At 42.8% G+C, this 15,990-nt stretch overlaps 1 protein-coding gene across 2 annotated transcripts; it reads left to right on the forward strand.

Moving 5' to 3' along the window:
- The first annotated feature begins 120 nt into the window (after positions 1 to 120).
- On the forward strand, positions 121 to 14,993 carry MEMO1 (mediator of cell motility 1). 2 transcript variants are annotated; one of them, XM_083432259.1, is made up of 9 exons: positions 121 to 668; positions 6,752 to 6,833; positions 7,580 to 7,648; positions 8,412 to 8,524; positions 9,782 to 9,893; positions 11,197 to 11,339; positions 12,586 to 12,662; positions 13,895 to 13,999; positions 14,345 to 14,993. In XM_083432259.1, exons 1-9 carry the CDS (start codon positions 608 to 610, stop codon positions 14,474 to 14,476), a joined length of 894 nt encoding a protein of 297 aa, XP_083288385.1. In that variant the 5' UTR covers positions 121 to 607; the 3' UTR covers positions 14,477 to 14,993. The 2 variants fall into 2 exon arrangements, with proteins under 2 accessions (XP_083288385.1, XP_083288386.1); XM_083432260.1 differs by lacking the exon at positions 121 to 668 and adding an exon at positions 6,124 to 6,246.
- The last annotated feature ends 997 nt before the right edge of the window (positions 14,994 to 15,990 follow it).

A 15,990-nucleotide genomic window follows, 5' to 3' on the forward strand; every position in this document is an offset into this window, starting at 1 on the left:
GCGAAGGCCAGAAGCCATTGCCACGGCAACTCCACTCGGCCAATCTTAAACGGTCCCTCCCACGCCTCCCGCTTCCTCCAATAGAGAGGGCGCTTTTCGGACCGCCGCCCAATGGGAAGCCGCGGCTGCGCCCGTCGAGGGAATAGGCAAAGAGCGACCCAATCGCCGAAGGGCTTTTGCTTCCCTTGGCCCAATGGGGAGCCGCGCTGGTGTAGTCCTTCTGCCACAGGAGCCGAGTTAGGCCAAACCCGGCGGCTGCCGCCTGCTCTGTGGGTTTCGCCCGGGCGGCGGTCGCTGCCTTGGCCTTTGTCCCTCTCGGGCTCTCCTCTCCGCCGCCGCCTCCTCCGCCTCCCCCACCCGGGCCAGGCCAGGAGGAGCCCGCAGCCCTCCCGCTCCTCGTGCTCGCCGCTTCCCCAGCCTCGTCGCCGGCCCTACTCGCCGTGCCTCCGGCAGCGCCGCCCCCCCTCGCGGGGGCTTGGGCTCTGCTGGGGGAGGAGGCGGAGGAGGGGGATTAGCACCGCGGCCGCCGCGGCCGGACTCTTCCCCAGGCCCCCTGCCTCCCTTCACCCCCGCCTCCCCCAACACCATAGGCGGCTCAGGCACCAAGATGTCCAACCGAGTGCTCTGCCGGGAGGCCAGTCACGCCGGCAGCTGGTACACGGCCTCAGGTACGCGCTGGGGCGGCGGGGGTTTCCGGGGCCTGTGGGGGCGAGGGGCTAGGCTGCTCCGTCGGGCGGCGGGATTGCTCTCCATGAGCTCGCTTTGCCCATTTATTATACGCGGGGGATCGGTGTCTAAACGACCGAGGCGAATAAAGCCCTTGGAGATTTTTAATCCCGAGTAATTGACCGCCCGGCGCCGCTACGATGCGGTTTCTCGGTCGTTGCAAAGGTGGGCCGAACTCAACCTCTTACCGGGAATGCGAGGCTTTTTTCTTTATTATCCGAAAGTGGGGGAATAGTGGGTGCCCCACGGACGCATATCCGTGATAAATCCCGGGGTGTTCACTCCAGGGTGCGAAGAATCTCGTGGTCACTTAAAGGCAAATTGATTTACGGGCCCGCAACCTTTTTGTGGCCCAGAGTCTACCAGATCGGATGCAGCGATCTGGTGAAGCGGCCTGTAACCCTCGAAAGCTGTCACACAATGAGGTTGCAGCCCTGTTCATACTTACCTGGGAGTAAGCCCCATTGAGGGGTTCGGTAGGACTGGCCTGTGATGAGTAGGCATCCTTAGGATCGCCCTGTAATTCTGTGAATCTCTACGGTGCCGTGAGACTCATTTGTGTGTGCGTGTGTAATTGGCGTTAAAAAGACGTGGGGCGAAGGAAGGGAGCGGTTTGCAACACACACACATGGCGCTGAATTGAAGGGAGGTTGGGATGGCAGCAGGCGACGATCGCGGCGCGGAATCCGGCGTTGATTGTGTCGGGAACAAGGCTTCCCCCTCTCCTTCGCCCCGGCAGGTGGGCCATGGACTGAATCAGCACTTTCCGCCGGGCATTTCGAGGCCCTTTTCTAGAACCTCCGGTTGCCTTTGCCCTCCATAAGCTGCCGTGGTTGAATTCCCGGCCAAGCTCCAGGAGGGTGGGGAGATCGGCGCCTGGAGAAAAGAGATTCCCAGAGATCGCCCGATGGATTGTAAGGAAACTGTAACGGTTCCTATTCCCTTTATTATACCCTGAGGAAACAGCGCATTTCGGGAGAGGTGATTGTGAAAAAGAAGCCAAGAGAAGAATCCCTTGGTAGTTCGGTGTCGAGTTAAAGGAACCGACAAAGATCTGAAGTGTGTGAATGAAAAGGGGTCATTTAGGGTAATACGGGGGAGGGGAAAGAAATGGATTATGGGAACGCAGCAGTTGTCTCTGAATCGAGCTAGTAGGCATTTTGTCAAGTCCGGCATCTTGTACTGCCTAGTGTGCTGTTTTCCCCCCTTAAAAAAATAACCATTACAATTTATTAAACCCCCAGAGAATGAGGTATTACTCTTAAGAAGAACAAAGGACTTGACGACTGTATGTTTATAGGGAACTCTTTGTGTTTAAAAACCTGCGTTTTTCAAGTGAACAGGCACAGAAGATATGAGGGAGATAATGCTTTTAGTTAGTGTTTCTGGATTTCTGATACCATTTAAAAAGAGCAAATAGGACCAGTGATGTTGTCAGTCTTTGCCCCCTTTTCTTTCTTCTGGCCCTCCTGAGGAAATGCTGCACGCAGAACTGCCCTCTGCAGGATGAAAGGCGTACATGTTCCAGAATGAGTTTTCTTCCTGTATGTATTGTATGCAGCAACCAGATATTTCATTTGGCCTTACAAAGAAACAAAAGAACCTTCAGGACTGAAACAAAACAAACACTTACTTTCTCTGGCTTGATGGTTTGTAGTCTTACCTGGAAAATGTGATGTGGAGAGAGAAGGTAGCAGCAGGTTTGACAAGCATATGTACATTGCAGCTGGCTACTTGCAACTTGCTAGCTGCATGTCTGCTTGTTAGCAACTGTAGTAGGTATCTTAACCTTTAGAAGTCACTCCTAATTGCTTGTCATAAGAAAGATTGTTTCCAACTGGAAGTGTAGGTTTAGGGATGGAATACATGCCATGAATGTGCACCTACTTTGGAGGAAGCTTGAATCCAGAACTGAAGCATGGTGCTTCTGAATGCTTTGGGATTTGTTATGAGGCAAAGCAGGTCTCCCTCAAAGCAGCTCAAAACAAGTCTCACTGCTCCTTGCAGTCAGGCAAAAACATTCTCTTCTCCCAGACCTTTGGCTAATGAAACAAAGTATGACCCTTTAAACTGGGGGCATTGTTTTTGTTTCTTACTATGTTATGTATTTTTGTGTTTTGATATTGTAAACAACCCTGTGATCCTCAGATGAGGGGAAGCATATAAATTTAATAAATCAATAAATACAGTGTGGATGGAGGAACAAGGGCAAGTCATGCAAGCGGGTGATACAATGCTATTGCTAACTTTGACAGGTTGAAATCAGGGTGCAGAGGAGATAAAGTGTCAATTCACAACTTCTAGCAGGTGTAGCAATGGATTTAAAACTGGTTAGTAATACACATGCAGTGTCCAAGCTTGCTGGATGCATTGCTGAATAAACACATTTTCTGCTCTTGGGAGCTGGCAGCAAGACAAAGAAGACTGAACCGGCTGGCTAGACAGGTTTCCTGGGGTCTCTTGCTTACTCTACAGAAAAACCTAATGTGAGCTTAGCAGTTACAAGAGAAACTTGTATATGCCAGGCCATTTTGCTGCAGCAAATACTTAACTGCCAAACCACAAAGTGATGTGCAAACACAAATTTCATTTAAAGAAGAAAGAGTCCTGTGGCTCTTAAAGACTACCATATTTATTATGGCACAAGATTTCATGGAAAAGAGCCCATGTCATCAAATGCACAAAGTGTTATTCTTACTTGGTGTATGTGTGTGTGGAAAAATATGTAAAAGGATGTGTCAGAAGGCCATGAAATACAAGTCAGTCTTTGACAGCTCTGTAAAACTTATATGTATGCAAGATATAAGCACTTGACCATTCTCAGCAAGTTGCCAATGGTTGTTGCATCACAAAGGGATATGTCAAGCAACGATGATGAAGGGTGAAAATTTTTACAGTGCTTTATTTTTCTATGGATATTTTTCCTGTTTGATAAGTTCATTAGTAACTGAATAGATGCCAGTTGCAGATACAGTTTAGGCAAGCTTGGCAGTTTCAAAGTTTTTAGCTTTGTATGCTAAATACAAGTAAAATAGAAATGCTAAATTCGATCACTCTGGGGCATCAGAAAATTTCCGGATGCAAATTACCCTGTGATGAGGAGGAAAGAAGGAAAGCCAACCTACTCCAAATTATATTTTATTTACAAGGCAAACAAATTCAGAAAAAAACGGTATGTCAGGACAGTTTTGTATCCTGTTTTTGTCATGGATGCAAGTGAGAGCTACCACCGCAAACTTACTGCACCTCGGGCCGGGCGTGGCGGGCCAGAGGGTGGGGGAGCGCGTGCCCATACGCATGCACACATGCTATTTCCGGTGCTCCTCCGACCCGGGAGTGGGCAGCCATGCAGCGCCGGTAAGAGCGGGCAGCGGGGGTCGCCACAGACCGGATAAACGAGTCCCTCGGGCCTTATCCGGTCCGCGGGCTTTAGTTTGGGGACTATGATCCAACCAAAGAAATAGTGAATAAAATGTATTCCAGAGGCTGTTAATGCTTCTGTTGTTCAACTGAAATGTATCTTAAATAAGCTGCAATCCTACATCCATTTCCTGGTGAGTAAATAACATTGAATACAGCTGGTCATGTATCTGAGTAAACATGCATTGAATTGTGTTCTTTGTATGTTTTTACCACCATAACATATACTGTGGCATGTGTTTTCATAGGCAGCTGTGTACTCTTATTAGATATCTGCACCTACAAAAGGTTGTGTCATGGAAAAATTCGTTATTGGAAGATATGATGTTACACTCTTGCATTCAAGTGGTGTTCAAAAGTATATCTATAAAAATGAAAGATAACTTACGAAAGCAACTTTGGTCCATTGTAGACCAATGGATCTTCATATACTGTTTTATTTTACCAATGGAAGCATCAAGCTTTTCCATATAGGTGTTTTTGTTTTCTATTTGCGGATTTTTGAACTTTAGCAATTTATATAGTTCAGGTTACTGGGTGTTTGTAGTCCGTTAAGGGGCATTCCATGCTAAATGAACAAACGAAATGATTTTTTTAAAAAATAAAGAAAGAAAAAAGAAAATGCACTGTGAACATTAAAGTACTTTCCACACATTTTATGCTATAGCAGAAAGAAAGAGCACACATTTACAGGCAATGTGACCTTGAGCAAATTTTTGGAGAACTGTGGCCCTGCCTCCAATGATAGATTCTTCCCTCCCACCCCAAAAAAGAAAAACCCCTGTAGATTATTTCAGCATGTATAGTAATTTACTTGTTCACTTGGTTGAAATTTTGCTGTTTGTCACATTTTGTTGATTCAGTATGGATTGCTTCAGTGGATACCGTTAAAACATTTCCTTTTAAATTTAAAAACAGAGGCCTATTTGGGTTCTAATTCAAATCCAGTTATTCCAGGGAGACACAAAGATTAACATTTCCTCATTTTAATTAATTTTCCTCAGAAATTGTGAAGATGTGTCTACAGGAACACTCCATCATTTTTGCTACAAGCCCTGGTTGCTGTGATGAGCCTGTTTATCAGGATGTGAGGGCTGCAGGTGGTGAAATGGTTTAATAGTAGGCACCGCCCAACTCCCTGCAGCCCCTCCATCTTGTGTTGTCTCACAGGCAGCCTTGATGCAGAGCATCTTCTTGCATCAAATGTTTTATGGGAGGTGGCTGCCTGTCACAGCTATACAGGGAGGGGGGAAAGTCATTGTGTGGCAACTGTTCATCCACTAGCCAGGTCTAGGTTTTATGATAGCAGTAAAAAACGCGGAGCTGCAGTCTAGAAATGAGAACTACCAAATCAAATGGATGCTCACATACATGGTGTGGAGAGCTGCTACTTGAAAGACTTGCGGCACATGCCCAGAACACAATTTTGCATCTAATAATTTATATCTATAGATGCAAATTTAGGCCAGCTTTTAAAGGCGGAAGAACAAACTGCAGCTCCTGCTGTCGAGGCCCTGCTCTGAACTATGGGATGTCAGTTGGGTTTTCTAAACTGGATGTGCCAAAGTAAAATCCCACCCAAACTATTGCATGGGTGGGAAACCTTGACTTTGCAGGCTAGATCTTTATCTGGATTTAGTCTTTCGGACCAAGTTTGACAGATGGTTGCCCATCTGCCATTTACCTGATGCAACAATGGCATCAGGTGACTAGGTGCTCTCAGTTCTAGAATCATCTCAATTCCATGCCAATACCTATGTAAATGTTCAAACTACTGTTGGCCACAGTGGATCATTAAACAATACAGCTCCCATGAATTCACATATTTACCCTTCCTTGTTAATATTCAATGATGCCTTGGAGCCAGGCACTTCTTACCACACTCCTCTTTAGCTTTTTAAAATTATCCTTATTGTGTAGTTTGTTTAAGCATGTATTTATAGAACTTCCAAGTGGTGTGTTAATGAAGCAATCCTCTTCTGAATTAGTTTTTGGCAGCAGTAGCTCTTGGCACAACTAGATGCAGCACTGAAAGGGGATGTTGCAGAGACATTGGAAAGGGTCACACTTGAATGCAGTTTTTCCTTTGGGTTGAAATAGGTCAGTTGCTAATGTGAGTTTAATACAAAGCAACAATCAAGCTGGCGGCTGTTTGTCAATAGACTGGTTAATGTCTAAGTGTTTTTCAAATTCTTTAAAATGTTATTAGGTATATTTCCTGTCATGACTCCCTGTGAAATATCAAACATTACTGATTAAAAATGAAATTAGCAAGGTATCATCTTTGGAGCCCCCCGGAAGCATTAAAATGACACTGTTCACATGCCGAATAGAACTAGTGGTGTATTTTTCTCTGGTTTCCTCCTGTGGTTTGTTTGGAAAGAGAGAAACCATGCACATAATGCTAAACCAGCGATATGGTTGTTTCCTCCCAGCTTGGCAAATGGAGGAGCAGGACAGGCATGATTTGAGCAGCATGCGCCAGAATGCTACTTGTGCACAGTTATAGCTATGGTTTGCAGCTATAGGCCATTTTGCTTATTCTAAGGATGGCTCGTTGGTTCTCCTGTGGTTGTTGTTTTTAAAGCCTTATCTCTTTTTCTAGGACCTCAGCTGAGTGCACAACTAGAAGGTTGGCTTTCTCAAGTACAATCTACAAAGAGGCCTGCTAGAGCTATTATTGCACCGTAAGTTTTTTCTTTATTTTCACATGTAGACCATTTTAAAAGAACTGTTACAAATTGTCACACTCCAATATCTGCAGCAAAAGGTGGTGCTTATGGAGTGAGAGAAATAGGCCAGTTCATGTCAGTCACTCTGCTTAGCTGCCCTGATACAGGTGATTCTTTGGTGTCATTTGCTTGTCCTATTTTGTTTAGATTATTTCTATCAACTATCCTAATTCAGAGGAAGGAGAGTGCTTTATCTTGCATTCTCCTTACTCTGAATGTGTGGACTTTTTCCTTCCTTTGAGTCCCTATCACCAGAGGAGAGAACACTTCTTGTGTTCATGAAAGGTAGTGTGCTAGTTCATTTCAGCATTGTTTGTAATTGCTCAGAAGACTACTACTCATATATTTCAATCTTAAACATGGTTTTGCTTTAAGAAGTAGAATGCTCATAGCTTCAAATTACAGCCGTCTCTTATCACAATTTTAGGTCATAGGCGTATTCATGCAAGACACTGCTGTGTCTTGCAAACATAACCTTGATAAGGGTATATACATATCTGCTGTCTGAGAGTCACGTAAGTAAGCTGAGTTGCTCGTTGATTGTCAGTGTACCAACTGGGCATGCTGCTTATATCTGCTGTTGCATTTTTCAAGAGCCAGTTGAAGATATGCTGCTTGTCAACTCCATAACATCAGCAAGCTCCCCTATATGCTGCAATATGCTGACTGTTAATCTTGTACAATGTGTCTGTTTTTTGCAGGCATGCAGGCTATACTTACTGTGGGTCGTGTGCAGCTCATGCGTACAAACAAGTGGATCCTTCAGTCACGTAAGTCACTTTAGAAGATTCTTAGAGTGTGTACAACAGAACTTGATTTGCATACATGCTGACTTTAAGACAGAAGTTATTTTAGGTAGTGGCAAAGAGGGATACCGTAGCGGCTGACACATAATGGAGATAACTTGCTGTTTTGTCCCAATCCTTGGGCAAATTGAACAGTGCCTCTGAGAGACAGTATACTTCGTAGAATGAATGGATAAATATTGTGTGAAGTTCTAGTGTCAATGCCCCCTTTTCTTGACCCTACCCACCCAGTACCTGTGTTAGCTTTGGCATCGTGGTTGCCATCAGGATGCGAAATTGCTTTGGCTCCAGATTGCACCAATGAGCACACGTATGTGAAGACATTTCTATATAGGGTGGAGACAGTTTGGACCACAGCACTATTTTTTGGGTTGTATTTAAAATTGCCTGGAACTGTATGCAATCAGGACCATACAGTCCTCATTTTCTGTGATTAGATGCTACATGATGTAGCATCTCACTTGCCACGCTACAGTGATAACATAAAAAAGAGCTGTAATAAAGGCATCCAACTGGGAGCCTTCTCTTTTTCCTTCAAGTAGAAAACCCTTTGGTTGGACACAACTGTAATGGGGATGTAACCAGGGAGCAGGAAGCATGTCTGTGTGTGCTGGAGTGCAAACGTTGATAGTGGAACCGTTCACCTGTCTTTAGCTAGTCATGGAATCCATTGTTTTTCTGTTGAGTAGACAGTCGCTAATATTACATCTTTTCTGTTCACCCTCAGACGGAGAATCTTCATCCTTGGGCCTTCCCACCACGTGCCCCTCTCCCGGTGTGCACTTTCCAGTGTGGATATATATAGAACCCCACTATATGATCTGCGAATTGATCAAAAGGGTAATTGTATATAAAATACACAACCACTGCAGTACACAAGCAAAACTATTTCTTAGAAAACTATTAATCCTTTGTGACTTTTACTTTTATTTGACTTACCTCTAAATATTCTCATAAAATAAAAATAGGGTATGGCACAGGAAGTACTTCTAACATGGATTATTATTTAAGGAAGAGCACCATTTAGAATTCATGTAGTTCATTGTAATAATTCAGTCTGTTTCGTTGGACTGTCACCAGCTTTTCTGCAAACCCAACTGTTTTATTTGCACTCTGTGGCCTTAGCTTTGTATCTGGGAGAAGGCATTTCATTGTTTGTTTTCCTCATGTTTTGATTTTTTAAACATTTGGTTGGTTTGTATCTTAAAACCTTGGGAACTAACAGGACTAACAGAATAGTGTCTTATGAATGAACCAAATGGACACTTGTCCAAGGATTCTGTGGCAGCCATAGTTCTACCTTTGTGCAGATATACTACTGAACACTTTCAGGAGCCTAGAGTCTTATTTTCCTCCCTAGTTAGAACAAAGTCTGTTGGGATTTTGCCTGCTTACAGTAACCACCTGTCCTTCATTGACAAAGTTGATGCAGTACACTAAAATATATAAAGCCACTGCTTGTAACTAAAATAAATATTGAGAGATAAGTGAGATGGGTTACAGAAAAAAAAAATAGCTCTAATTTCAGTTGTGATAGTCTTTATATCAAATCTTGCATCAGAGGGGAGGCACCATTGGCTCTACAGATGTTGGACCCCAACAGCACCGCCAAGGCTGATGAGAGCTGTAGTCCGACCACATCTGGAGGAACACAGGATCTTTTTCTTGCATAAAAGAGAATGACATGCCTGTAACTTAGTATGAGAGTTTCTGTAGTTAAAATACTTTAGCTGAGTTAATAGAAGGATTGGGAGGGAGAGAGCTTTTCTGAGCACATGAAAACATTTGTAGGCACCTACAATCATTGTTTTCTATAAACAGATATTTCCCAATAGGTTATTTTTGATTCTGCCTCTATCCAGTGGTTACTGGTAATCTTAATACATAAACTGTCTGCTCTTCCATACAGCCTGACAGCAAAGGTTTTAACTTGGCACTTTATATTACAAAACTTGGTTGAGGAGATACACTTCATCCTAGTTTGAGTATAATGCAGTCTAACCAGAAAGTTGATAAAGCAGAAAGACAGCTTCTCATTCAGTTGTTGCAGCCTTCTGCTATTTTTTTAGTCAGACTAATATATTCAAAACTTCTCAGTTTATGCAGATTTATGGAAGACTGGAATGTTTGAACGCATGTCTCTGCAAACAGATGAAGATGAACACAGTATTGAAATGCATTTGCCTTATACTGCTAAAGCCATGGAAAGGTACATTTACTTTTTAAGAAGCTGCACCATATATAGAATGTACATATTGAATCCCTGCTTTTAATAAATCTACGTGTGGGTTTCTCCCATACTCCACTAATGTAGAATACAGTATGCTGGAATCCTCAAGTGTCTTAAGCTCATTAAAACAAGTAAGAGAAATGTAGGCTGTAACTTTTAGACACATGGATAATTTCTTAGAGTAGAAATCAGTAGGGGTTGGGTAGAGTTCAGGCAGTCAGGGCTTTTATCTCATCTTACTACATCCTTCCTTATGTGACTTGGAAGAATTGGCAAAAATCAAGGAAGTGTACTATCCCATTTTGCGTAGCTTGTTCCAATTATAGGAGACCCAAATCCTACAAAACGGCAGCATCTTTCCATAAAGAAATTACCTGTAAACGTTTGTTAAGAAATGTATATACCGCTCTTTATCAAATAGCTTCAGGTCAGTTTAAAACATGGTAACATAATTTAAAATCCAAACAAAACAGTTCTATGAATACAATTTATAATAGTAGATAATACATACAAGCAATACAGTGTCAAATTAATTACAAAGGTTCACTCAGCAATAAACTCTACAACTCAGCCACTTCAAAATACAAGTCTAAGCATAAGCTATTGACTACACATCTCAGGTGTGACGATAAAACATACCTATTTAACAAAACAGTGTTTGAAAAATCGCTGCCGCTTTGGGCATGAGACAATGAAAATAAAACACAGCTTGTTTTCCTTATGAAGCTATCACTACCAGAGTACCTATTTCTGATTCTGAAATACAGAGAGAGTCTGGCTTGGTCATCTGAAACATGTGTTTCTTTACAGCAGGCTTCCTCAACCTTCACCCTCCAGATGTTTTTTGAGACTACAATTCCCATCATCCCTGAGCACTGGTCCTGCTAGCTAGGGATCATGGGAGTTGCAGGCCAAAAACATCTAGAGGGCCAAGGTTGAGGAAGCCTGCTTTACAGCATGCTGTTTTTGTCAGGCGTTAGCGCTATTCAAAGTGTGCTGATGAAGTGCAAACCTTTAGAAAGTGCTAGTTAGATAAATATGGCAACAGATCAAAACGATCTTTAAAAAGAATTGTTTCCTTTTTTAAAGAAATAAGGCTGAATCATGGATTAAGAATATGTGCCATGGGGTGTGTTCAGTGCTTTTCACATGGGAGGCAGGCCTACAAGAAGTGGGGGAAAGTTGCATGTGGGAGCAGCACATTCAGTAGGGTGAGGGAACCATTCAGCGCCGATCTTGTCTTGACCCTCTACAATGCAAACTTATTTTTCTCTTCTTTAAGCCATAAGGATGAGTTTACCATTGTTCCTGTGTTGGTTGGAGCACTGAGTGAGACAAAAGAACAGGAATTTGGAAAACTCTTCAGCAAATATTTAGCAGATCCTTGTAATCTTTTTGTGGTTTCCTCTGACTTCTGTCATTGGGGTAAGTCGAGGCATGTTAATAGTTGTGAACTCCAATTGCATACATTGGCAAATATACACAAAATACGTGTATGTTACATTGAAATGCATTTTAGTTTGACAAACCTGTTAGAGCGAATTGAAGCTGAAGTTTGTTGGTTGCACACCTGCGTGGTGTGGCAGGGGTGACAAAAGACACAGTCGTAGTTAAGGCATGAGCTTGACTTTACACACACAACCATATGCACAGAGATAAACACACACACACACAGTCTTAAGAGTTATATTTATTATTAAAAGAGGAAATTCATATGACAGATTCTTTTGTGATCAAAAATGAGAACTCTTCCCATGGTTGAGTCAGGGTGGCAAGGATTCACCAGCAGTTTTAATAATTTGCATTCCAAACCTGTATCTGATCATTCTTTTTCATATTTGCTTCATTCTACTCAAATTAGAATTGCAGAGCCAGCAAAAGAAGGCAGCCATGAACTAGTTTTTGTGTGGCTTTTGTGTCATTTTAAAGTTTCCCAAGCTTTTACTGGAGGCATCTCTGTCACTGCTCTTATGGGGGCAAAGCAGGAAGAACATTTCTGACAAGTGGCAGTGTTCTTAAAGCACCAGCAATTAAAAACAACAACAGCTCTGGCATTTTGCAAATAAAGCAACATAAACCAAAATGATGTCTTTATACTTTTTAAAACTATTGATACAAGTTTAAATTTACTTTAAAATAAAAAATATTTGATGTATGACCATACTATATTTCCTTAGTGCCAAAAGTTGATAGAAATCATGTTTGCGTTATGAGGACACTTTAATCTGATTGGTTGCTGCCTTGTTGGGATTAAGTTTATTGCAATATAATGGAAAAGTTCACAAAGTCATTTTTTACCTTAATAACCTGAGATACAAATGAGCCTTTCAGCACACTGTGATTTAACACCATGGCTTCTTTTAAAGCTGTTACCAGTGCTGGAAGAAAAGGGAAAGAATAGTTAATGAAAGAGTTGCTGGTTTGTGAGCTTATTCACACAAAGGGATGGGCATAAAGACTCTGTGCATGGGCAGAAGACAGTATCATATATCATTAAACTGATGGCTGATCATCCAAATGCAGTCAATATACTGAATGAGAGTATTTTAAAGATGCAGTACACCATAGATTTGTGCTGCCTGTTCAGATACCACTTTGTTTCATTTTAAAAAATCATAACCACATAATATATGTCTAGTTACTCATTTCTTCTTTAATTTGATTAATTAAGGTCAGCGGTTCAGATACAGTTACTATGATGAGTCTCAAGGAGAGATCTATAGGTCCATTGAAAACCTAGATAAAATGGTAAGTGTTAAATTTCATAATTCTGTTGTCTGCTCTTCCTGTGTTTTTTGAGGGCTCCTGGAGTTTTTCAGAGCTCCAAACAACACATTCCCATTTCTGTTTCAACACAAGGGAGGCAAACTGGATCAAGACCATTTCATCTATCCCTAGTCTAGGAGGGAATCCGTAGCCGCAGTACATGTGGCCATCAACAACATTGGGAAATAGAGTTTTGATGTCCAGGATCCCCGTGGAAGCTTTTCAGAAATGCTACTTGTTTCTTCCTTCATTGCTAGAATTCAGAATTTCCCAATGGTGTTGGATCATCAGTAGGTTCAGGTGGGGGGTGGGTGGAGCAGGGAGAACTCATAACCACGTGAGTCCTCGTGAATTTAGGTAAGTGAGGAGATGATTGCAACCTTAGAAGGCTTTTAAAAGGTCAAAATCTGTTAGTGATGATAACTAAATGGTGTCTCCATGTTCCGAGGCACTTTTGCATCTAAATACTAGCTGCCAAATGGGATGGCTGTTGTCTTCATGCCTGTCTTGTAGATGTTTCCATGGAGACATCTAGAAACAAGATTAGAGTAGATCAATCCTTGGTCTGATTCAGTGGGGCTCTTTGCATCAAGAGCATGCTAAGAGCATGCTGCCAGTTGTTCTAAGAGACAGTTGTAGACTCTAATGCAGGCATCCCCAACCTGTGGCCCTCCAGATGTTTTGGCCTACAACTCCCATGATCCCTAGCTAACAGGACCAGTGGTCAGGGATGATGGGAATTGTAGTCCAAAACATCCGGAGGGACACAGGTTGGGGATGCCTGCTCTAATGGGAGGAGGTGTTGGGCCTAGGCCTTCCCAATTTATCACAAAACTCTTTGAATTTGGAGCTAAAATTCAAGGGGAAAACTCTTGATCATGCTGGTCAGGGAGGAAAAGACCTAATGTTTTATGTAGAACTTCCGCTTTACTGATAGCTTCTCAATTTGGTGTCAGTCTCCCCCGCAGGTGATGTGACAACCATATCACATTGAGTGGAAAGTTCTGTGTATTCATAATACACAGTAATACAATTATAACTGTCTTTTTTACAAAAAAAAAGTTTGTAAAGCTTAGGTATTTCTCTCCATGTTAAGACTTTCTGTGTTTGATATCTGTATTTCTTGGGCAACATGCTTGGCATGCTATAAATGTTGGTTATGAATAAATGCAGCTCTAAATTATAGCTGATCATAATATTGATATTCTCCTTAGGGTATGAGCATTATAGAGCAGCTTGACCCTGTGTCCTTTAGCAATTACTTGAAGAAATACCATAATACGATATGTGGAAGACATCCCATTGGGGTTTTACTAAATGTAAGTACTGTTTGTTAAGCAGAGTTCAAATGCAGCAAATGCCATTACTAGAAAATACCATACTCTCTCCTTGGTGACCAAACCTTCTGTGGTTTAGCTTTTGTCATACTCAGCTGGGCGGTGGTCTTAGCAGAGTTTGGAGTGGAACTGAATTCTTGAGGGAAACCCCAAATTTCCAATAGCATTTTCCCTTTAGTAATGTGGGGACTGAGCATTGATACCTACCAGTCCTCCCTTGCAAAGTTTGCAAGAGTCCATTATGAATAAGGTGCTGGAGTGCTGCCTCTCTTGGAATGTCAACTTTACTTCCAAAACAGCGAACCTTTTTGCTTTCCTTCCCCCTAGGCTATCACAGAGCTCCAGAAGAATGGAATGAACATGAGCTTCTCGTTTTTGAATTATGCCCAGTCAAGCCAGTGTCGAAACTGGCAAGACAGCTCAGTGAGTTACGCAGCAGGAGCGCTCATGGTCCACTGAACCTCTGACTACTCAGGGATGACACCTGCACACCCAGTGGGGTCCCAGCCTTGCCCTTACAAAGATGCAGTTCCTGGTCTTTGGGTATACTGAAACCTCAAACTAATAGAACTCTTCTTTTTCTAGTAGGTGTAGTCCTTCCTTAGTTACAACTCATTTTAAAATGCTTTCTTGTTTAGGACAAGGGAAGGAAGGCTGGTGTCAAAATGTTGTGACTTCTAAAAGCCAGTGGCTATAAAGGGATGGTGGCAGACGCTGGTCCCCTTGCAGGTACAACATGTAAAAGCATTTACCACATCCCAGATTTGCACTCTGCAGACCTGTGCACATGTACTCTGCTTTCAGAATAGTTTTGCAAGTTGTAAACAGACGAGGGTGGAAGCTTTTTAATAAAAAAATGCATTTATAAAAGATCCTGTATCAGAATATAATAAAACTCCAGTATAGTCAATTACTACCCATGTTGTACAACAAATATCTTCTATTTTAGTTGCTAATAAAGGGCTGCACAAACCAACCTGGTGTGATGTGATTTGCTTTGAGTGGTTTCTTTTCTCCTGGATCCTCTCCAGAAATTCCCATGAGTTATTTCTTCAAAGCTGTCAGACCAAAGGCCCTATTCCTATTTGAGCTACCTTCCAGGAGCCTCAGGCCTGTGGTAGGCAAGGTCAGAAGCAACAGTGGGCAAAGAAAAATAAATACAATTTTGCACAGGGATTCTGTTCCTGGCCCTGGCACACTTCAGCAGAGCACGTATAAGTGTGCCCTGTTATTCCCTCTTCTGGATCCATAAGGACCTGCACGTCGGCAATTGCACATCAATTGGAGGCACCTAAAATGGTCACGGCATGTACTGCAAATGTCCTTTTACAGGAGGCTAGTTCCTTCACACACCCCTATCTATCCTCCATTCATGCAACCAAGAGTTCAAGGACACATTTCAGCCAGGCAAAAACACTTGAGGATATGAAGTAGGGCTGGTGAGGGATGTTGCCTGAGAAACATCCCAAGAGCCAAATAGTGAGGTGTGGAAGGCTGCATTTGGCCACTGGGTCATAGGCTCTTCGCCCTTGCTTTAAAGTACAATGAACCCTGTTCTGTTAGAATGTCAGTCTTGCATCCGTCAGCAACAGGGTGCAGAACAGCTCCTGTAGGGCCCTATTGCTACCTCATGCGGCACTAATCTTCTGAGTAGTGAGGCCATTCAGGTCTATCTGAGGTCCTCCTGGGCCTTAATTTCAAGAATCCCAGCACTGATTCCCCCCCTAGGGTCCCAGCATGCCAAAATAGAGGCATGTAGCCAAGGAGAAGGGTATGCAGATTTGGAAGAACAGTGTTGCATGTGAAGGCAGCTGGTGGCAATGGTGCTTCCTGGAGTCTTTTGGCATCCCTTTCTCCCTGTGCACATGGTGCAGAATGACAGTTTTTAAAAGTGTAGGAGCTGATGCAAGGACTTTGCGTGCCAGCCATACAGCTGTTAAAGGTGCAAGGCATTGTTTGCTTTGCTCCTGTAC

This window comes from Podarcis tiliguerta, assembly GCF_965153285.1.
Source record: "Podarcis tiliguerta genome assembly, chromosome: 3".
Taxonomy (NCBI): Eukaryota; Metazoa; Chordata; class Lepidosauria; order Squamata; family Lacertidae; genus Podarcis; species Podarcis tiliguerta.